At 35.9% G+C, this 23,127-nt stretch overlaps 1 protein-coding gene across 1 annotated transcript in view; it reads right to left on the reverse strand.

The window, feature by feature from the left end:
* Nucleotides 1-23,127, reverse strand: part of LOC113751717 — a 50,200-nt gene that overhangs the window by 21,686 nt on the left and 5,387 nt on the right. The window contains 18 exon segments of the mRNA XM_027295827.1: nt 797-913; nt 1,043-1,231; nt 3,628-3,730; nt 3,899-3,957; nt 4,771-4,872; nt 4,999-5,094; nt 5,917-6,064; nt 6,533-6,660; nt 6,784-6,972; nt 7,173-7,274; nt 9,376-9,439; nt 9,752-9,901; nt 11,149-11,228; nt 11,329-11,397; nt 15,020-15,227; nt 18,000-18,061; nt 19,995-20,063; nt 21,388-21,431. Of these exon segments, the coding sequence (XP_027151628.1) occupies nt 797-913; nt 1,043-1,231; nt 3,628-3,730; nt 3,899-3,957; nt 4,771-4,872; nt 4,999-5,094; nt 5,917-6,064; nt 6,533-6,660; nt 6,784-6,972; nt 7,173-7,274; nt 9,376-9,439; nt 9,752-9,901; nt 11,149-11,228; nt 11,329-11,397; nt 15,020-15,227; nt 18,000-18,061; nt 19,995-20,063; nt 21,388-21,431 (1,979 nt within the window).

The raw sequence follows: 23,127 nt of genomic DNA on the forward strand, positions 1-23,127 counted from the left end.
GAGGGTGAGACTAGGCTAGTGGTATTGGGCCGGACTACACAAGGGAGTGAAGGAACTAAGTGCTGTGAGGGGTTAAGTCCTACGTTGACCTTAGGGCAGGAGCCACCTCTAGAATCTAACACAACTGAGCCGACAGTCTAGAAGGATGCAAAGTCTAAAAAGGAGGGGTGCATGTACAGTGCTATAGACCAATACTTAAGTGGCGGCTGAGCACTCAAGTCCAACTTGGGATATCCATTTTGGGCTAGCGAGGATGGAAACCCAAATAGTTGGACTTGACTGATGAAACTCTGGTCGTGTCTTGGGCCTGTGGGCCCGAGGCGTGACAATTCTGCCTTTCAAACAAACTGGAACTGGCGGCTTTGGAACCCTGGCCATGCCTGTCTGATGGAGATCCAGCTCATGTTCACGTTTGGGAAAAAACCACTCTGCTTGGCATGATTGCTGCCCTGCCAATCACAAACCATCCTCCCCCCTCTCCCAGCACAGCCTTCAGTATAAAGAATAGTAGTTTCATCTTGCTTTTTAATGAGGGCTTAAAGGCATGAGCCCTAAGTAAATGCCTCAAAATGGTTGGATAATATAATATGCAAGTGTGAAACTTGTTGCCTTATGTAACAAGATATGGTAAAAACATCAAGGATAGGAAATCCTACGAAGCCTCCTAATGTGACAATTAATAGACAAAACAGAGCGGAATAATTGCCCATGATGCCTTTAGAGAAAAGCAGTTCTAAGAAAATCTCTGCATTAGCAAAGCCAATAATGTGAAATAGAAAAAGCGATACATACTTACATCTAATCTTTTCAATACTGCCTCATCTGGAATAATGCAAGATTCTAAGTTCGCTGAAAAGTTCAATTTCTCGAAAATTGGGATGGCTTCAGTTGAACAAGGGATTGACACTAGAACCTGAAAGTCACAATTTCAAAATTACAGCCTTGAAACAGCTTTAAGTTCTATAGTATGAACATAGACTTGAAACTACTATAAATTTCATTTTGAAACCATCAGCAGAACTGAAGAGTATGGAATCCTGACCTCAAAATTGCTAAAGTTAAGCTGATAGTGATCATAGAAATCATCAAGTTGAAAACCCAAAGGGAAGAAATCACCGGAACTGGAGATCAAGTAGTCACTCAGATGACGGTGAGAATGACCTTGCAGATCAGAAGCCAAAGAACCCCTCTTAAAATTAGATTTAAATGTGAAATCTCCGAGTTCTACTACCTGCCAATTGTTAAGTTTGAGATTAGTGCAAAATGCTGAAATTGTGATATGTACAAATAAAGATGCAAGCCTGAAGGCTTCAAGCATATATAAGAAAACTCATAGCGTTTCCTAACCAACAAGCTGAAACAACTGAAGTGTCGTAGATCAAAATAGCAACATGGTGCCATGGTTTATTTGTCAGATTGATGAATCTAAAACTTTACTATATGTTTGTCTAGCTTCTGGTGATTTCAACATTTTGATTGTTTTGGCTTGCTGCATTCCTATGTTAATATTGTCAGCATATTAGCAACAGATTCTTCCTTGTAGCAATTGTCTCAAGATTCCTTCTCTATGCAATTTATAGTTGATATTCTAGTTGAGCCTTTTATACCTTAAATTGAAATTATGTTGCATATAGAGAAGAGCTATGACTAAGCCAGAGCTCAAAGTAACTTAACCAGTACATCTATTTCGACCGTAATTTGACATATACTATGGAGTTGAGCATCATTTCGCATCTAGGGTTCAGCATGAAAGCAGACCAACCTCAAACGACTTGTTAACACTTAAATGGTCAAATGCAGGTGCTTTCACCCATGCCGACCACACATTTAGAAAGTATCTATAGTTGGTAGGTTGTGGAGATTTTAGGACAAAACCGTCTCTCCAAGGGAGGTTAGGATTAAAACCAGTTCACTTACTACACAGTTTTGTTTAAACTGAGCTTTAACATCTCAAGGACAAAGCCAACTACCACAAACTGCCTCATTTTAAATAAACTCGAGTATCCAATGCAGTCCAAGTCAATTCTCTGATGAAGCAGAATAATTGTCCAAGTCAATTTATAATTAATTAGTTCCTACCCTGATGAAGCAGCCCCAAGATTGTTGGACACATATTCACGTCTTTGGAAGCCTAAGAATAAAATTAAAGGCTCATTGGCAAACAAGAAGAAATTTTGGTCTAAAGGAGTTTGTCCATGGTGATTCTTGGAGTCTGTGATAGTCATATTCAATTCTCTGTATTTATTACTTTAGTATATTCTGTTATTTAGGAGAATTCTAGAATTTGAGCCTTTATTATGTTAGGTGAGTAATTGGAGTCCTTTGCTAGAAGGTAACTTCCTACAGGAATTAGAGTTCTACAGCTAGTTAAATTTTTTATTTAAAATACAGTTTTGGGAGAAGTTTTAGGAAGTTTTTTAGTTATAAATACTTGTGTATCTACATTACTTCGAGAATTGATGAACAAAATTTGAGTTTTGAGGTGACTAGTTGCTTTTCCTTCTTCTTACCCTCTTTTCTTCTTTTCTTCCCACTATACTGTTCACGGGTACCGTTCACAGCCCTACGCAGGCCACAATTTCTCATTCTTCCGCTAGTGCTAGTAAGGCAAGATCTAACCCATCTTGTACTACATCTACCCATTTCACAGGAATATCCATTTCTTTTTGCCATTTCATGTTCAGTTCTCAGCACATCTATATTGATAAATAATCATAAGAACATAACAGCAGAAAACTCTCAGAGTATAGAAAATTTAGGAATCTACACAAGTTTAACTCCTATAAGGTTTTTAGACTTCATGCACAGCCCAACGAGGTAGATAATACGTCTCAGAGTATAGAAAATTTAGGAATCTACACAAGTTTAACTCCTATAAGGTTTTTAGACTTCATGCACAGCCCAACGAGGTAGATAATACGTCTTTTGGCTATGCATGTTAAAAGAACATCATCTCAGAGTATGTCTAGCATACATGGTTTTTGCCGAAGGAATAATAAATATATGTAATTCTTCAAACTTCCAATTTCTTATTCTTTATTTTCACATCAACTATGGGATTTGAAATTTCTCAGGATTCTCACATCTCTCATAGACAGGACTTCAAAATCCATAATAATGGTGTAATTCAAAATTCACATTATTGTCGATTGGTTGATAACCCGTTCTTCAATGTTTCTTCACAAAATCACATTAAAATAGAACCACCAAAATCTCCAGAAATACCAATTGCCTACATTTTCTTAATCTAGACATTCCCAAACCAGCCAAACAAACACAAACATATTAGATAAAACTGTGGTAGATGAGAATCATAATACATCTAACACGAACATGCTGAGATTTGAAACAAACAACACTTTTAAATGTGAAGTCTAGACAACATAATTATCAAACCAGAGACTGGAAGTACCATGCAAGTTTTCAACTATATTTTTGAGGCCCAACATTTTGCTTATAGGAAAACATTAAGAAGAAGCGTATCAAAATGAAGTAAAAATTAGACTTGAATTGAAGAAAAGTGATATACATGAGCGTTATCATGCAATTACCATTTTATGCACTTCAACATTGTCCTGTGATGCTAGTGATCCAAATAGAAATTAACGAGTGTTATCATGCAATTACCACTTTGTGCTCTTCAAAGTTTCTGTCCACCCATGGTATCGTAAAAAGAAGATAGGCAAGATTGACATCCCACATTACGCTTTTTCGATTTGATAAAATGCAACTGCAAAAAAAAGGAGAAAAGGTAGAGCAATTCACAAAATTTGTATACATGCTAGCTCAAACCTGTCCAACCACAATAGCAATTTTGACATACATTGAGTTCAATTTTCAAAACTGAAACTAGCTAATTTTTTTAAAAAAATGTTACAAATTATAAAACTGAACTTACTCAATTTTAGACAGGAGTCTCGTGCGGACATTACTGATCTCATTTATTGATGATAGAATCTACATGAAGACAGACAAGTAATTAATTAGTGCATATGAATAACATATATTTGCCAGATCTCTAACCCAAAAAATAAAATATATTGTGAAATAAATCAGGTGAAGAAAATCATTGCAAACCCAAAATTACACGAAGTATTTTGTTCCAAACAGTATAAGGCACCTAGAATAGGTCAACATAGCGGTGTAATTTAATATCACATTCTTTGAGGAGACAAACTATAATATAGCGCTTTCTCCACAAAGAAGAAACATTAAGCCATTGTTTAAATAACAGAAGAATTTGTTTCTGGACAGTGTTTATTCAGGAAAGTGAGGTAAAATGAAAAAGGGAAGGTGCATGTTCGGTGAAGTAATGACATGTGAAAGTGATAGTTAGCAGATGATCACCAGTACAGTGCCTAGTTATTAAAAAATTTCCTGCAGGGAAAACTAAACATTCAAGATAAGTAACAAAATACACTGTACTTAATTTTATTTATCCCTTTGTTCAGATGGTGCCTAAAGAATGCCAGATCATCTAGCCAATAATAGAGTTACCATTGAATGGAATAAGCAGTACAGCCATGCACACCAGTACAACCTGCAGGGAAAACTAAACATTCACAAAATACACACTTAATTTTAGGAAAAGTATGAGTTAACGTACATCTCAGATATGAAACGAATCTCATGATGAAACACATGAATAATAACAAAGAGTATTACTCATTTGATCACATGGAATAACCAAATGATATTAATTACTTAGAAAATATGCTTTAGTGATAAATTTTTCTACTACAATCCGTATCTTATTGCTTGAATACTTACCCTTTCCTGTTGAAATTTGAAATTGCCGAAGATATAAAAGAACTCCAGATTATCCATAAGAAATCTTGTGTCACATTTCACTTCAATAGGCTGAAGATTGACCTAGACATGGATGTTACAATATATTACAACACAACTAGACAATATCAGAAAGGACGATAATCCAGATTGGGGAAAAATGCAATCCAGATTGGGGAAAAATGCAGGAGAATAGGAAACCTGAAGTACCTTCACTGATGAACTAACTTCACAACTGCGAGGCAGAACCTCAACTTGGATACTTAAGGATGGTTCAATGTCGAGTTCATTTTCCTTGGTGTTAATCTGAAAAGATTAATGTCAGTGATGAGAAATTGCAAAGCACGCATAAACCAGTAATCTGGTCTGGGAAGGATATTTTTGCTTGAACCAATTAGAATATGTTTTTAAATTACAGGTGCATGAATGTTACCACTGGAGACAAAACTAAGAAGATAGACGCAGCACAACAAGCTTACAGGGAGCACCAGGGAAGAAGGGGAGAATTTAGTCTCCCCACCTCTTTGCCGACAACCTGGCAGTTTCGTGGTCGTATGCAATTACTGAGTAATTAAATGTAGTAGTCACATGGTCAAAAACTATGCAAGGTCTCTCACGCAGTCACCCACAAACACAACATTAAGCAAGCTCACAAACGCAAAGAACACACAGAGAGGAGAGGGATTTGAGACTGGAATGATAAAGATGGAACAATAAGAAGCATGCTGAATTCCTTATGAAACACAGAAGACCCAGCGTATGATACCACCCTTTAATGACAAGGCACAGATGTGGGGAAGGAGCAGTTAATTTTGGCGGCACAGCCAAAGCTATGCAAAGGTACATAGGCAAGTTAATACAGCAATACATAGTTGCAGAATGATTATAAAAGAAAAACATAATGTGGTGTGGATTAAGTATAGCTATGAAAGTAGCTAGTCCAGGTAGATTTCACCAGCAGGTTAATTGAACACGAAGAATGTGAATCAAGTATAGATAGGATGAACGATCAGGATATCTTGTAAATTGTCCTATATCATGCTACTTACACAATGTCAATCATAGAAGTAATGCCTTCATTTTGCATCAAATGTTAAATAAATTATACTTGAGAAAGTCAGCACCAACCTTTGTCATAAGAATAACTTGATTATTAAATGGATTAAACAACTGGACTGCATTAATTGTAGCAGTGATTCCAGTATATCTTTCCCAAATCTTGCATTCAGTGGAAACACTATCAAGCATCAAATGAGCAATTGCACGTCCCAATCTCCTAAAAGATGATAGCAACTTACAAGTTATTGTCATTTTTAAAGAAACCAATAAATATTAGCTAACAATAAGACAATGACATTACAATTTATACGTCGTAGCAGAAACACCAAGTTTCCAAGCATCTGATTTGCCTTGTCATACCAGTGATCTACTAAAAACATTTGACCAGTAAAAAGACACCCCGGGGAGGAAAACAAATAATGGCATATTTCATTTGGTGAAGTATAAAACCAAGGAATGGAGGTTCTGAACTATATAGTCCTAAAACTCTTAAGGTGTCAAGTAAACCAGAATTTTATCATGCACGCTATACAGGTATTTGCTCGAGGATCACTAGAGAGTCCTTTAAAGGAATTAAAATTTGGAGCTCCGTAAGCAACTTTTGGTACATGGACATACAAAACAAGATAAGGTATAAGTGTTTCTCATAGTCATATTCATTCTTAATGCAAGAGAAAAAACATACACGCTCTGCAGAGTAAAAGTAAATTGATGAATGTTAAACTTGATTGAAGATAAGAAGACTTCATCAGCTTTGGCAGCATCTTCATTCATTGATGGAGCAGGACGGAACTTTGTTGCCTCATAGATATCCTGTAATAACAAATATCAATAACCTTACAGACTACAACTAATGACAGGAATACAGCATTGCAGTCACATTCATATTTCATAAGTACAATAATAAGTGCCAAGTTTCCTAATAGCTGCTCCTACCTTGATTACATCATCTGAAATAACACCAGAAAACTGACTAGAATCATCTGTTCCACCAGCCCCTAGCATGCCGCGTGATAGCCAGTTCAACCATCCACGAGGTTTGTTTGAAGGACGCTCATCTTCCAAAGACATGTCAAAGTTGGCACCATTACTTCCACGGCTAGACAATGAAGTCGCAAGTAAATCCTAGAAAATTACCAAAATAACCCAAGAAAATAAGCAAGGGCATCCCAAAATCATTCAACATGCTAAAAGTGACAGGTGTCAAAACGATATACGTCCACAATGAGCTAAAGTTTAACGAAACAAATTCACCACAGGGCTATGGCATGTAGAGAATGATGTTTCAGTCGACACTCCAAAGCTAGAATAACCACAATATGTACCTTTATCTCACGCTCCGCAGCAGACCTGTAACTTAATATGTCGTCTATATCAGATAGTCTCTCCATTTCCTCCAACTCACAAAGAACATCTTCCTCGATTGCCTGATTAAGGCCAAGGCAAGCATGTAACAACATGGATATTAGAAGTCATTGACAAGAGAAATAAAAGATTAACATAAACTGTACATTTCTAAAGATAAAGCAAAAGCAAATGGAAAAAGAAAACTGAGTCAACAAGGACAAAACAGACATTCATCTTGTTTCGATAAGATATGTAAAAAATAAAAATAAAAAGACAGTACATTGTTAGGGATGAGGACAGAAAGGAAAGGAAAGGAAAGGAATCAAATACCAAACTTTGATTGAAATTAGGGTAATTTAGGTACTACACTACAAATTCATAAAAATGGTTTCCTTCCGCTCCATTTCCATGTTTGTGCTGATTTTAGGATGAAAATAAAACTTTAGTAACTTACTCTATACCTTCCTTTCCCCCTCCCTCCTCAAAACAATCCAAACACAAAAAACTTTTACGCATCCATTTCCTGTCCTGTCCTGTCCTTTTCCTCCTATTCATTCAGAACAAAGAGCACCTAATGTTATTTGTTCTACCTCCCAAATAGGCTAATTGTATTCCAACACACCAAATTAATTAACAAATTCCAGCAACTGTTAAGTTCACTTTTTCCTCGGCTTTGTGTAGACCAGAATATTCTTCCCAAGTTTAAAAGCATTGACCAAAAGTTCCAAAAAGTTGTCTTCTTTTTCAACTGAGATACCACAATGCCAATGTTGTTTCTGAAATGTCTATGAATGTCAATGTCCATTATTTGAACAGCTGACCTGGAATTCTTCTCAAACTTGCTTTATCTCTCAGTGCACAAAGAATTCTTGTAGATTTTCCTTTGCTAACAAAGTCATCCTGTGTCACGTGCTTGGTATCCTCAGCAAAAACAATGCATCATTTGGTTCAGAGTTTTTTAAAATTCTTTCCTTGTAGAATTCTTAAAACTTCTTAACCTTTTTTTTTTTCTACTTTGCCAACCTTATAAAGATCCATAAAGGATGGCAAAAGATGGACAGCCCTAACTGTCACAAATTCAAATTGATAACCAAGTTTACAGAACTTTAACTGATTCTACAGGAATGATTAATACCCATATCCTTGCTCTCAACTTTTATCTTCATCCGCGATGATCAAGGAAGTCTCTTACTATCTGTATAGCGTTAAAACATATTTGCCAGTTCATGTTTATGAACAACAGTTATTCATCCTCATGCAGCAAGCATGACATATTGCCTTGTTCAAAGCTATAAACATCAAAATCAAATATATCTATGTGAAACAGCAATTACGTGAGTAGCCTTCACAATAAAATTAACACATAAATTAAGTTCACAGAATTACTCCCAGTTCCTACGACATTACTTTGTGATAGAGACTCTTTAAGTAAACATTGGAGCCCCCCAACTATGCTGTTAATCTTCCAAGCAACTTCAAAATAATGCTTGAGCAAATTTCCAGAGTTTCTTATTTTTCCCTGAACTTTTCGTTAGCTGCACTAGTATAAGTATGAGAAGACGAGATTTGCTCCCCCAATATTTAGTGCACTATTGTATTTGCCAGTAAAAATCTGGTCTTCCCACCAAATTTACGATTAATTCTTTCACAGCTTTTAACAATATGCTAATTTTGACATGTATTTCGAATTACTTTCAGAAATGCACATATGGAAAAATCTTATGCTCCCATGAACATGCATATTCCAACGGAATAATTTTTTCTATAAAGATTTTAAAGGTGCAAGATTATGAAATGACAACAAATGTAGCACATCTAATAAATTGGATGGCTATAGGCAAACATTAACATGATGAAAGTAACAATATCACCAATTTGGGGCCCCATTGGAGAGATTGTCAACAATATTAATTTTCAGATTTCTTAGTAATAAATAGTTTCAACGGTTCCCAATGTCATAATAAATTTTACCAACTTATTCTGATTCTTTATATGGACTTTAATTGAGTTCATTTGCCATGTTGTTGGTGTGATTATACATATATACAAAAGACTACAACACTAATAGCAAAAAAGCACTGAACAATTGGCCATGGAGTTTATGATACAAAGCAAATAATTAAACAGAAGAAAGGTATTACAAAAAATTCTACATCAATCCCCACAAATGAAATTCCATACCTGATCTTGTTGAAGACATTTTAATTTGGTTTTATACAAATGAATATACTTCCGGCGTTGGTTCCTGCCATTGAAATGAAGTTCGAACATTATTATCGATAACAGACACAAGTATGAATAATGCATACATACCAAGTCAATGGTGATGAGAACAAAATTGGACATTTGAACTTAAAAAAGATAGAATGTAGAACCCAATACTGCTTTTGTGGCCAATGTGAAGAAGAATTTGCTACATGTGTAACTAATATCTAAATATTACTGTTGCAACTATATACGAGATTATTAACATGCACAAAATAACATCTATGCCACCATAGCAGTTCATAGAATCAAAAAGAAGGAAAACAGCTTTCAACGAAATGAACATACTTACATGCGCTCTCCAAGGTACTTCCAAGAAGTTCTCCTCAACTGCTTTCGAACATCTGACAGCACAGATTCCTGAGCATAGTGCCACCATGCTATTTGCCAACCTTTGCGCTTTTCCCCTAAAGGACTCCACCAAGGACGATACCTTCCATATCTACAATGTTTGAAGACATCACAAAAGGGTAATTACATTTGTGTATCAATTTCAAAACATTTTGGAGGATACATAATTTTGTCCTGGAAATGTACATTCCTGCACCTAGAATAATTAAACAACAACAGCCAAATACGATAACAAATATCCCAGCACATACAATAAGTATCCTATGATAATCAGTAAATTAAAAAAAAATGAGTAAATTATCACAGCTTGACTTTAAGTTGTTCATATACCGAAAGCAGGGAGTGAGGAAGCTCTCAATACAGAGATCCCCTTCCTTGTGGCAGGAGGTTCCAAACATCTTTTCTTCTAGAGCGTTCACCCACAGCAGTAAAAGCATTCCTTTCAATTGACGAAATCTCTATTTTTGCTAATAGCTCATGTGATTCAATAGGAACCTCTTTCAGATAGCAAGGAGATCATGCTGGCAGACAGTACCTCCTCAAAAAGGAACAATCCCTTTGCCAACCTAAGTCTAAGGTATATCAATGAAGAGAAAGCTCATGGCCCAAGGGAAGGTCTCACAGTAGACATGTCTTCCCTATGGCTCTTTGAACTAGTTTTGCAGAATTAGAATGCTCAGGATATTTTTTTAATTTCAACAACTGCTGAGGATGAGCCACTGCTGCAGTAGAAACATTAGGTATTTGGGTCATCTAGAGTAATATCAGAAGGCTGCCTGCTCCAAGGTAGTTAAAGTCTAAACCAACTTCACTTACCAGACACATTAAGGATTAGCATTTTCGGTTGTTAGGACCATTTGAGTATTTTTGTGCTCCCCTCTATTTCAGTATTTAGCATCCATATCTAAGGGATTTCAGGGATACGAAGCCATTATTCTCTCTCCTCCTCGGTCATTTGGCAATAGTTTTTTGTCCTTTCCATTTTTTTTAGAAGATGTGCAGAGGATGTCCTAAGAAGTTATATCTGTTATATCTGCTGCACTTGAGCTGTAGATTCCTCAAATCTATTTTTCTAGAAATCAAAACAACTTGCCATTTCATTAGGATATTCTTGTTTCCTAGTAACTCCAATCTAGCCAATCAGAGTGAAGATACATTCAGTTACTGAACTAAAAAAGAAAAGAAGGCAAGATACCAATACCACTTCTATCATTACCAAGAGACAAAAACCAGCCAGAGAACTATTGAAAAGATGAAGAACAACATATTGACATGACAGACAAAACAAGAGCATGAAGCGGAGACGTTTTCCAGATAATGACATGTTAACAGACTCACTTCTCCCTCATTGGACACGTTGATAAATAATCACAAAGCGTCAAAATCTGTTGCAACTGAACTTCATCCAAAGACACAACCTAAAAGAGATAAAAGTTACAAATTTAATCAAGATAAGGTATTATTAACAAACTTAAAGGTAAATTTTCACTTTAAAGTAACAGTAACAAATGTACAGACCGGATTAGTTAAAACAACATTAACATTATACTGAGGAGCATCGTTCTCGAGCTTTCCTGATCTATTCACCTATTGAAAGGAAAAGAAAAAAAGTTACAAAAAGAAATATGAATATACACCAGGCAGACCATAAGCCTACCACACATACAAATACACATTAGAACAGTATATTTTCAGTAAACTACAATCAAGAACCTAAGCTATGAAGGAAAACAAAACTATGACAAAGAAGAGTTAATCTATGCTGGATTAGGTGCAGTATAAGGCATTAGAAGCAATAAAATAGATAGATACAAAAAAAAAAATGCATGAATACGCAGGATTGTAAGTATCATAAAAGGGCAGACAAATACCCATCCACAAATACAAAAGAAATGTAAAATCACCTTTCATAATAATGAAGTGCGAGAGCTGAAAATTCGACCATAAAAACATGACTTGTGAAAACTGTGCCAACTTCAAGGCACGTTCAAAGAATTATGCAAAGCATATGCAAGAATTTGTGTCTTTTCTGTACTGCAAAGTGCATCATATAAATACTCCCTCCGTCCCACTTTGATAGTCCTGTTTTCCTTTTTCGTCTGTCCCAAATTATAGTCCAGTTTCCAATTGAAGAATGTAGTTGTATTTTAATTTTCTTAAAATACCCTTATTCAATGTAAGTTGTTGTTACTATAAACCTACCCCATTTAATGAGAGTTGATTCTTTTTTTACCATCAATTCAAGTTCCCATAAAGTTATACTCTAATTAATGTGAGGGTATTTTAGGAAAATAGCTATCTAAATTGATTGTTCCAACAAAATTAACTACTTTTTCTTAAATTGTGTGAAAAAACAACCAGGACTATCAAAGTGGGACGGAGGGAGTAACAGGTTTTGAGGACAGTATTAAGCTGATGCCCTATCCGATAGCAAAGAACTTCCTTCATAAGCTAACAAACACTGCAAAGAGACCATGCAAAGCTCATGTTACACCATATACATTATCTACATGCCAGTGCTAAACTTTAAACAATTTTCCAATGTCTATGTCTTGGCCATGTTCTGTCCAAAGCATCCTAAACAATGCTATCTGTGATTAAGGACTAATATTTACCCTTGATGCATGATGCAGAGGCAAGAATATGAGCAAATGGAAAATTGTAAAAGCAGACTTCCATTTTTCAAGCAGTTTCGATGTATTTCAATCAGCTATAATTTCCTATTATAGATGGTCTGTTTTGTTTTTGTAGTATGGTACTCAATCTCACCATATGCTGGAGTAGATTGCTGAAGTAGGCGCCTGCCATGATGTCAGTCACATGACAATACAAAGTAGGATTTTCTGTTGGATTCTATATGTGTTGAAACCAAATTTGGCAGCTAGCTCCAATTAGACTTCTCACATTTATTAGCTTTCAGCTTCATTCACTGTTAATGTCTCTTAGCAGTCAAGTGCTTTTTCATAAGAATGTTTGCGCCTATTAAACTTCCACACAGCCACATATACGCAAAAAATGAATTTAGGAACATAAAAAAAAATTGAGGTAAAAATTCTTTATCAAGTCAATCTTGTTGAATTCTGCCTCCTTTATGTATTGAAGGAAGTTGCACCATGGTGGTAAACCTTAAGGAAATCTAGATGGAACTCCAAGAATTTCTGCCTCACATTCACATTAAATCGCAAGGAAATCTAAGCAGAATTTCAAGAATTTCTTCTCCTTGTCGTGCTCTTCCTTTCTCCTGAACACCAATTGCTTCCCTCTCCTATCTTAGATTCTCGAAACTCTCTCTACACTCTTTAGGATTTCTGCCAAGACATTCTGAAATCAGATCTCAACTGTACAAACTTCTTTGGTGCTGCATTCAATTTGGTATCAGAACTAAAAAATATTTTGTTAGCTTTGTTTTTTTTTTCCCGACAATGGTTACAAAGGCAGATATAGCTTTAAGATTGATGCGTTATCAAAAAGTGTTGACCAAAAAAATCCAAGTGAATTTGCTGCCAAAATTCCAGAGTGGATTCTCTCATGTCATCCATCCTTTCTTTGAAACCTTTCACAGATGCTTCTACTCATAAACAGAAGGGGGCCAAAAGAAGGGAAAATCGCCAATTTAGTCCCTAACCTTTTTTTTATTGTCGATTTAGTACCTATACATTATTTATAGCCAATTTAATCCCTAAACTTATATTTCGATTCCAATCAAGGAGCTTAGCGGCGGCGCCACCGCATAATTTCCATCAGCTTCCCAATCGAGCAACTCAAAAGGGGTATTTTAGGAACTTCCATTCTAGAGCCTTAACCAAAATTAAAAAAAAGGTTCAATCCTCCTTGAAAAGCTTCAGCAAATCCTTCCCACCTTTTGCAGGCTAGGCCACCTCATTCACATCCACCACTCTGGCAACAACCTCCGCGCCAAACAACTGCTTCGGCAACTTCACCGCCCCATCCAACATCCTCGACGCAACATCCGTACGTTTCACCAGCGGCAGCTTTCCTTGCGACTCCAGAAACAACCTCAACTCTTCACTCATCCGAATGGCCGGATGCTTGGCCAACCTCCTCAAATACTTTTCCAATGCCGCTCTCCTCTGCTCCACAAATTCCTGCATCTCCAAACCAACACCACCATGTCTCCTTCTTCCACCACCTTCCCGACACCCAACCCAACATCCCCTCCTTCACCATCACTCCCCTCCCAACCTCCACTGCCGCACTCTCCCACAACCGCAACCTCTCTACCTCCCTCTTCCCACTCTACCCCCCTCCTCCATCTTCCTCTCCCTCTCCAGCACTTCCACCCATCTCCTCCATGTCAAATTTGGTCGCAACAAGGTCGCTATTGAATCTGATCCAAATTTCGGTCTTCAATTTCAGCAATGGCGATTTTCAATTTTCATCCATGGCCGATTTTCAGATGATTAAGGAGGCAATTATTGCGATAAAAGAGAGAGCTAGACCTGGTCCCTACCCGATTGTCCGCAAATTTCAGAAAAAGCAGCAGAAGTTGCTGGCAAATTTCAAGTAGCTTTTGTCGGTTTAGTTGAAAAAGGCATTTGGCATCGGTAAGGTCATTTTTTGAGTACTAAAAGTAAAAGAAAGAGGCATTTGAAAAAGAAAGAGGCTGTGAGTACTAAAAGTGAGATAAACTGCTTGTAAGAAGAAGCCGAAGAAAGCAACGTTGTTTTGAGTAATCTACATTAACAGGTCATTTTTGTTTTCATTTTGGGTTTTGGGTGGGTATTTTTCATAAGACTGGTTTCGGTTAATTTTGGTTAAGGCTGCAGAATGGAAGTTCCTAAAATACCCCTTTTGGGTTGAGCTGATGGAAATTATGCGGTGGCGCCACCGCTAAGCTCCTTGATTGGAATCGAAATATAAGTTTAGGGATTAAATTGGCTATAAATAATGTATAGGTACTAAATCGACAATAAAAAAAAGGTTAGGGACTAAATTGGCGATTTTCCCGCCAAAAGAATTGGTTATAAATCAGCTTCCACTTAATCCAAAGAGCCGGGGGGGGGGGGATGCATTTCTCTTGTGGGAACTGAGTCAGGTAGTGGTCCAAACAACCAAGAAAGGAGGGGAAATCAAGTTTCAAGTTTCAACAATAACATCAAGTAACACAAAAGAAGCAATAGCGCGGGCAGAGTCAAAAAGGACAATTAAACAGAGGAACAAAGCATAGGAAGCAGCAAGATATACATACCGAAAGATACACTAACACATTCAATGGGGATAACATGTGAACATGTTTATCGCCTTCAGGTCTTGAATTCTCTTGATACTTTGAATCAATGCCACCATACATACTCATCAAATCAAGAGTCCCTTGAAAAGTTCTACAGTATGACTCCAACCCCTGAACTTCAATCACTTTATTGACTTGGCCCCCTCTTATTTTCCCACTAGATAATCTGAAAAGAAACAATAACACAATAGGAAGAGTTGAGGATGTTGCAAAATGCAAACAATGTAAATTTCCACAGAAGAGAATTTCTCAAGGAAAAACTGGTAGTATTGTCAGAACCAAAAAAAAAAAATTAGACCATTTTTTATGAGTTCTGCATGGTCAAATGGGAACTCCTAAGTACTCACTCCAACACTCAGAAAATCCCAGCAATACAATATCTGAAGAGCTGAACTGAATCTGTCTTGTATACTCTGATCATTTAGGATGGTACTTCAATAAATAGTAAGAGAACTAATGATGTAATACCAAAGTAGAGGCATAAGATACACAGTGCCCAGCTTTGATCAAGACTTCCAAAATCACGTTTCCCAAAATACTTTGACTGAACCGACTCAACAAGAGTTATCCCATAGTAGGTAGCCCTACTATACATACTAACAAGCGTGTGTGTGTATATATATGTATACATGTATGTTTGTAAATATATATATTTCAAGAATATCCTCAAGGTGTAGCATGTTTATTACAAGCTCCCAACAAGTAAACCTCCAAAAAAATTGGGTAAAAACGTCAGGTAAATCAATTTAAAGATTGTTCCAGACATTATCTAATTGCCTCTTCTAGCAACTCAACCCAATTAAAATAATGGCAATCAACTTTCATATGCATCATTCTCTCATGGAATAATAGGTTACATGGACTATAAATTGCTAATTGGTTATCAGACGCTAAATTCAGAAGTTGATTATGCTCAAAACCCAGTTCGCATATGTCTTTAACCAGTTCAAATCAATGTACATGAGCAACAGCACTGCACACACATTGTGCACTTGACCTGGCAACAACTTTTTGTTTCTACTCTTCCATGCCGCTCAGTTTCGAGCGACAAACACATTATCTCTATTTAAAATTGAATCAACCCAATTTGCAGATTTACACCCTTCAATCTAACTAACACCAGAAAGCAAAAAATTTGTAGTGTAAGTTAGATAATGTGGCTTTCCACAATACTCTACTGGATCTTCTAACAACTCACACTCTTCTAGGAATAATTTCAAATTGGGACACACAAAAGTTATTCATGCATTTGAAATATCATGCCAACATCAAATTATATCAAGAGCATACTTTCTTCGGAAAAAATGGATATCCAAAAAGTATCTCGAAAATCTTCAGTTTGGCACCATAGCCAATGAGTAAATTAAGCTCTTGAATACCCTTACCTTTCTCACCTCTAATTATGCATCTTCATGCTTTAAGCTGCAATACCTTTAATTATAATATTATGAATACTTCAACGGAACACAGTGCATTCCACAAGTTTAATTTAAAATTGTAATCTTCAAATACGATTAACAGAATGTAAATCATATGTGGCATGTGTGGCTTGTCAAAAAGATAAGACAAACACAATAAAATGTGATTGGTCAAAATGAGAAAATGTCAAGGAAATGTATACTCTACTGGCTTGTGTATAGGTTCAATGCTATGGCGACCATGAAAATTCTTTGCAACAAAAATAGCTCATGAATAATGACCATTAACTTGTTCAGTTAACTGAAAGTTGCGACTTCTCTCTCATAAAACTTTGCTCTGATACCATGTTAACATAGTTTAGGAGAAAAAGAGTGATCACTTGGTTGGTGACCATCCATTATATAATAGTAAACAAATAGGTAAATGATAAGAATATCAATTCCTTTTTCCTAAAGAATTTTGGACAAGTATACACTTGAAAAGAAGTTTCACAACAATAAAACAACATTTGATCTTTGGCTCAGTACTATTAGTTGACCATGCAATAGGTCTATACCGCTGTTTACATACTCAAAACAACAAAATCTCAAATCTTAAGTACTAAGATGCACAAAAAGAGAAAAAAAATTAAGAAACCATAAAGTGAAGCCATTCTCAATAATTCACGCCCATGCCACACTTAAATCTTGCTTTATAGTCAGTTTTATTCAACAAAATTTTAGTAATGATCATACAGAACTTTCCATTGAACGCGCGATGGATAATAACTCAAATTATTGACTAATTTCACTATATCAAAGTTCTAGTTGTCTAGCAGTTACTTAGTAACAAGTTTTAAGGACAAATTTAAATCCTCAACACTATAAAAGGAATTGATTTGGACCTATTTGTTCTATGGGGAGCTAATCAACTTATCCCCAAGTTAATGAGAAATTTAGTTATTGTAGTTTCCTGCTTCTCTGAATTCCTTCTTTTTCTCTTATTTTACGTTGAAACCCTGTTTGCGGTGAAGAAGGCCCTAAGTCACTGATGTGTGCTGCTAGTTATAGGAGATTTTCTACTCACCCTACAACAAAAGGAGCTGCAGTAAGCGAAAACATACACGAAAACAATTCAAAGATCAAAGCTCAAGCTGTCAACCTATTAGGATGGACAATGAGAAATATGCGTCTCATAGTGAGAGAAAATTAGGAAACTTTTAGAAAAGACCAAATGCAGAACAGAGAAAGTTGTCTGATAATGTCATTTATTAAGCTTGAGCCAGCATACCGATGTCACATCCTTGATGGAAAAATGTGAAGTACAGAGAGAGAGAGAGAGAGAGAGAGCACTTGTATCTGACTACCAAAGTACAACCTCAACAAAATACACCTAACCCCCCTCTCAGGTTGAACAAATATATCAGAACTACCCTTTGCCACGGCGTGGGTTCAATCAGCTACACTATTTTTCAGGGTTTTAATGGATGAGAGTGAGGGTTTTCAAACAGTAACACACATTACAGGGAGTAGAAGAATACCCAACAAGATTTTGTCGGCTAATAGTCAGACCAGAAAACTTCAAACCAAATACAGTCACCGCCTGGAAATTAAAAGGAAAAAAAATGAAATAAGTATCTTGAATCTCTCTAATGATGTTCTATCAACGGTAACATGGTAATTTCTTCAGCAAATTGCTTCCACATAGGAGACTGAAAAAGACAATGACATAGTATGATGACAATAATACACAATATCACCGTTGACAAGAAGATTACTTCAGACATTACCAAACCAAAAATAGCCCTTGAAGAACCTGTTGATTAATCATCTTCATTTCATAAAGTCTAAAAAATACCCCATCCATCCAATTTCATTGTTCATGCTTACTGGTTTCGTCCATGCCAAAATATTTGAACATGGGTTGAAAAATTAAATCAAGAAACCACTATTTCCCCATCTTAACCCCCTAAAATTTCCAGAGTAATGATCTTGATTAACAAAAGCAAAAGTAAATTGAAGGGAAATTGTGAATAACATGATGCCAAGTAACAAGTCTTAGTCAACTTTTGAATTTCTTGAACTGCGTGCACTTTGACCATGACTAGTGAAGAGCGGGTATATATAAAAATGGCAGAGGAAGGGGGACAACACAAGGTCTACTCCTTTCCATTCTGGTGTTACTCTTAATTGAAACAGAATACAGATGCCAGTGTCATTGATGGTAAAGTTATAGGAGGTGGAATCTTGAGGGATCATCATGGCAAATTGGTTTTTGCATTCTACAGAGAATTTGGGGAGCTTAATGTACAATCTGCTGAAGCTGGGGCATTTTGTGACTACATCTTTCTTTCTCTAATGGTTTCCAAAATGTGGACATTGAAGCGGATTCCCAGTCATTAGTGCTTCTCATTAATACCAATGCTTCATCCAAATGGCATTTGTGCTCTGTTCTGAGTAAAATATGGCATCTCCTCAAGGAAGTTTGGGGGTCTTTAAGGCAGATTTTCAGCTAGGCTAACTCCATGGCTGATTCCATTGCATCTTGGGGTGCTCCATCAGAATGCTTTGTACATTTACTGTTAGTATTTCCAAAGAAGAATCAAGGTCATGTCAAACTAGTATGCTTAGACCTTTCCATGCAAGGGAGCAGTACTCCTTTATTTTTCAAAACACTAAAAATGTACGGAGGTCAGGTCCTATTGCCCCCCCTTTATTTTTATTAATAAAATTTCAGGCTGGCATCGGTTTCCCCAAAAAAATGAAATTAAAAAAGGAAGAGCATAAGACATGGCAGAAATGCCAGTCTTGTGCTTGCTCTTCTTTATTTTTTCTTTATTCTCTAAAGGAAAATGCTTGAGCAGCTTTCCTTCCTCGTAAAATTTTTGGCATTGAGTCTTCAAAAGCCGTTGATCAAAGCTTGTTCTTCACCAAAACCAACATCTCACATAAACCGACACTTTTTGGGTTAATATAGTAATGCGTGGACCAATGCTTAGCACAAATAAAAGCCAAGACCAATTAAGTTATGCAGATTCAAAACATTCAAACCTTTTCGCCAAAAGTATACAACAAGCAGCAAATGTCTAACCCTAGGAGAATCTTGTAGCAGAAGCCTAGCTGCTTTGCACATAAAATAATTAATCAACATCAAAAGAGTTAGAATTATTAGCTACCATGCAAGCCCTGCTTTATTTAGAATTCCTAAAGGTTATAGTCAGCTTTATAAGAACCAAAAAGAAATGACTTAACATCTCTATCAAAATAAAGGCAAAAACGAGACATGGAAGAAATTACCATCTTTACAACAATTATGAACCACATAACTCTGTAATAACTGTCAATTGAAATATTTACACTCAACAAACAACTTTCTTATTGGGCTCATTACCGAACAGATATATCAACAGTGCTTCAAGTTATTTTGTTCTGCTGTATCATTGACATACATATTCCCTAATAAAAATATATAGATGCTAGGATGTTCAATTGATAAAATACAATGTAACGTCTAAGAAATATAGCAGAAATAGTACCGAAGCAGTCAGCATGTCCCGGTATAGGACGTGGACATTTCTTATAGACACTTGTATGCCATCAAGAATCTGTGTCAACAGAGAGAGAGAGAGAGAGATATGAGCTTAACCCTTCAACAGAAATGAAACACAGTTAAGGGTAGCTTATTGTAGTTATTTTAGTAAAACTGCTGGTGCTTGTCCAAAACACTCAAATCATCCTCTATTTTGCAAAAATACACCTTCTCCCTCCCCACCACCAGTATCCACCTCCACCACCAGTACTCTGTTTAACGTACTTTCCTTTTGGTGTTTTCCTAACACTTGTGGGTGCTTTAGAGTAATCCTGTAGATAGTATTTTAAACAAATTTTGTTTCCTAAAATAGACCATCCAAACAGAGGCCATATTTATCAATCAAATGGACTCCCTTGGCTATTTTCTTCATGTAATGCATTTGAATTAAATTAATTTAAGGTAAAATATGGCCCCAGAGTGTCAACTGAGCCGTTGGCAAAGTATTCATTTTCACCTTCCGAACAATAAAAGCTACTCCAGTTTTTACATTGAACCACTTTTGATTTCATACCACAGGAAAACCAACTCAAAACTAACCAACAGAAAGATTTTCCAGTTACATACAATCTACACCAACTGCTAAGGCCCGAAGTCTCTTGAGATTTAGCTCTTGCAACCAAAATTTTAAATGAATAAAAGATATTTATCCTTATCAAACTAATTAAATCATTTCCATCCCATTGCCTCCATTGACCATTAGAATTTCTACTTTACATCTGACTAACTAAAGAATTAAATGGACCTAAATTGTCAGATTAAGCCAGTCCAGTTAAGTGTTCACAAAACTTTATAACAGACATGTTAGGATTAGATAGTTTAATTCACATCCAATAATTGAAGCATTAATAACAAAAGCAAACTCAAAGATGGTAACAAGCAGAAACAGAGCAAATTTTCATTGATGAGTAATATCTTGGAACTTCACAAAAAAGGAGTACTCAAGAGTAAAATTAGGACATACAGGGCAAATACTTGTATTTAGTTTTTACGCATACAATATATTACCGATGTATGTTCCTGAATCACACGTATAATTCATCTTTGTAATTATCTTTAATCATGTTTTGGCTACACAAATTAGTTCAACTTCCTAGCTTGTACACAAAAGGGGGCAACAGCTACTTATATCTGAGAGCCACATCAGTAGTAGTTACTCGTAGATTGAACTCTATTTTTCCAAGAAAAATGTCATCCTCATCATTTCCTACTCCTACAATTAAACAAAGAACAGTGCATACAAAACTGAAGTGCCATTGACACTCAACACTCTGTCATAGATGCATCCTATACCAGTATCTACACTTTCTACAAGAAGCAAAGGAACAAATCATAGTTACCTTTGCAGTAATGTATGAACTAAATGATTTTCCAGCATGATCATCTGCAGCAAAGTGAAAATGTTATAAACACCCAAAGAAGAAACTGGAGACAATTTATTTACTAGTCCCACAAAAAGGAAAGCTTTTTCATTTTTGTAAACTGAAATTCTTAATTTTTATCAATATACTTCCCCACAAATGTATTATCAAGAGCTTAGCCAATAAGTGGAATGATGAATAAGTCTTTCTATTCATTGCAACACAAATTTCTTTTCTAGAGCTTTAAATGTTTCCTAGTTCATTCTTTGTTATTTCAGTACTTCCCCAGTCACTTGACAGCAATAACTATTAAAAACTAACATATACATGCATATAAGAATTCAAATTCCTATCCAATTTTAATAGTCATGTTGTCCCTCGTTGCAGAAAGGATCAATATCTTTGCCTCCTAGTAGGAAATCAACAAAACAGTCCCACTAAAGACATGTCGGCTGTATAAGATATAAGATTTATGAGACTTCCTTCCACTTAAGACCAAATCATCCACCAAAGCAATAAATAATAAAGAAATTCCAGAAAATGCTTGGATTGGTAAAACATACACCTGTTTTATAGTCCCATTGGCAGTTCAATCAATTACGAAGTGACCTCACTGAAGAGCTATTTTAGCACCATTAGTCTAACCAATAAAAAACTAGCCACACTTTACAAAGAAAAGTATTTCCCCAAACCATATTCAAGGTTTGTGCTCTACCCAACCGAAGATGATTTTCACCAAGTCATGCTACGATTTGATAGGATATTGCTACTCTAGTACATTAGAATCAAATTGACAAACAAAAGATGGCACACATGTAAATGACACAGTTTTCTAAAATCTAGGAAAAATCATTTAAAATGTCCCTAATATTTCACCAAATGAATTTTTCCGTCCTTCATTTTTAAAATGGTAACTTTATGTCCCTTGCAAAATCAAGTCAATAAAATTTGGTTCCAACATAGGTTTCAACTACTTTTCACCCTGAAAGCACCACGTGACCCACATGCAGTCATTTTTTATGTACAAAAATGTCAGATCCCACTTTTTTAGAGGCAAAAATGAATATGGATTGGGTCCAATCCCACCTTTTTAAGGAAAAATAAACATAGTTAGCGCCAGATCCTACTTTTTAGGGCAAAAATAAATATGGATCAGATCATTTGTTTAGCTACAAATGGGATTAATCTTTTTGCTCCTAAAAAATGATCATATGCGGGCCATATGATAGATTTAACGTAAACAGCAGTCAAAAACCTAAGTTGGGACCAAATTTTACCAACTTGATTTTGTAAGGGACGTAAAATTACTATTTGAAAAGTAAAGGATGAAAAAATTCATTTAGTGAGATGTGAGAGACATTTTGGACAAATTTCTCTAACATCTATGTATAAGCTGACATAATACCATAATCCCAGGCAGAGAGGAAAGTAATGCTCCTCTTACACTTAATGCAATCTGATTAAAGATTGTTGGGAGATATGCGTACTAATAAAAAATGTATCTTTGCTAGACTGTGTTAGCAAGTAAAACTTTTCCAAACTTCCAATTTGAAGTAGCCAATATATTATCTAACGAAACAAAACCACTCATGGTGTCTTCCAAATTCTGGATTCCTTTATTCCTATTGAACAACATATCAAAACTCAAAGCCAAAAAAGAAAAAGATATTGTTCTCCAAGACACATTTGTTAGATATGTTTTCAGATTACAAGGTTAAC

The sequence above is a fragment of the Coffea eugenioides genome, chromosome 11, assembly GCF_003713205.1.
Source record: "Coffea eugenioides isolate CCC68of chromosome 11, Ceug_1.0, whole genome shotgun sequence".
Lineage (NCBI taxonomy): Eukaryota > Viridiplantae > Streptophyta > Magnoliopsida > Gentianales > Rubiaceae > Coffea > Coffea eugenioides.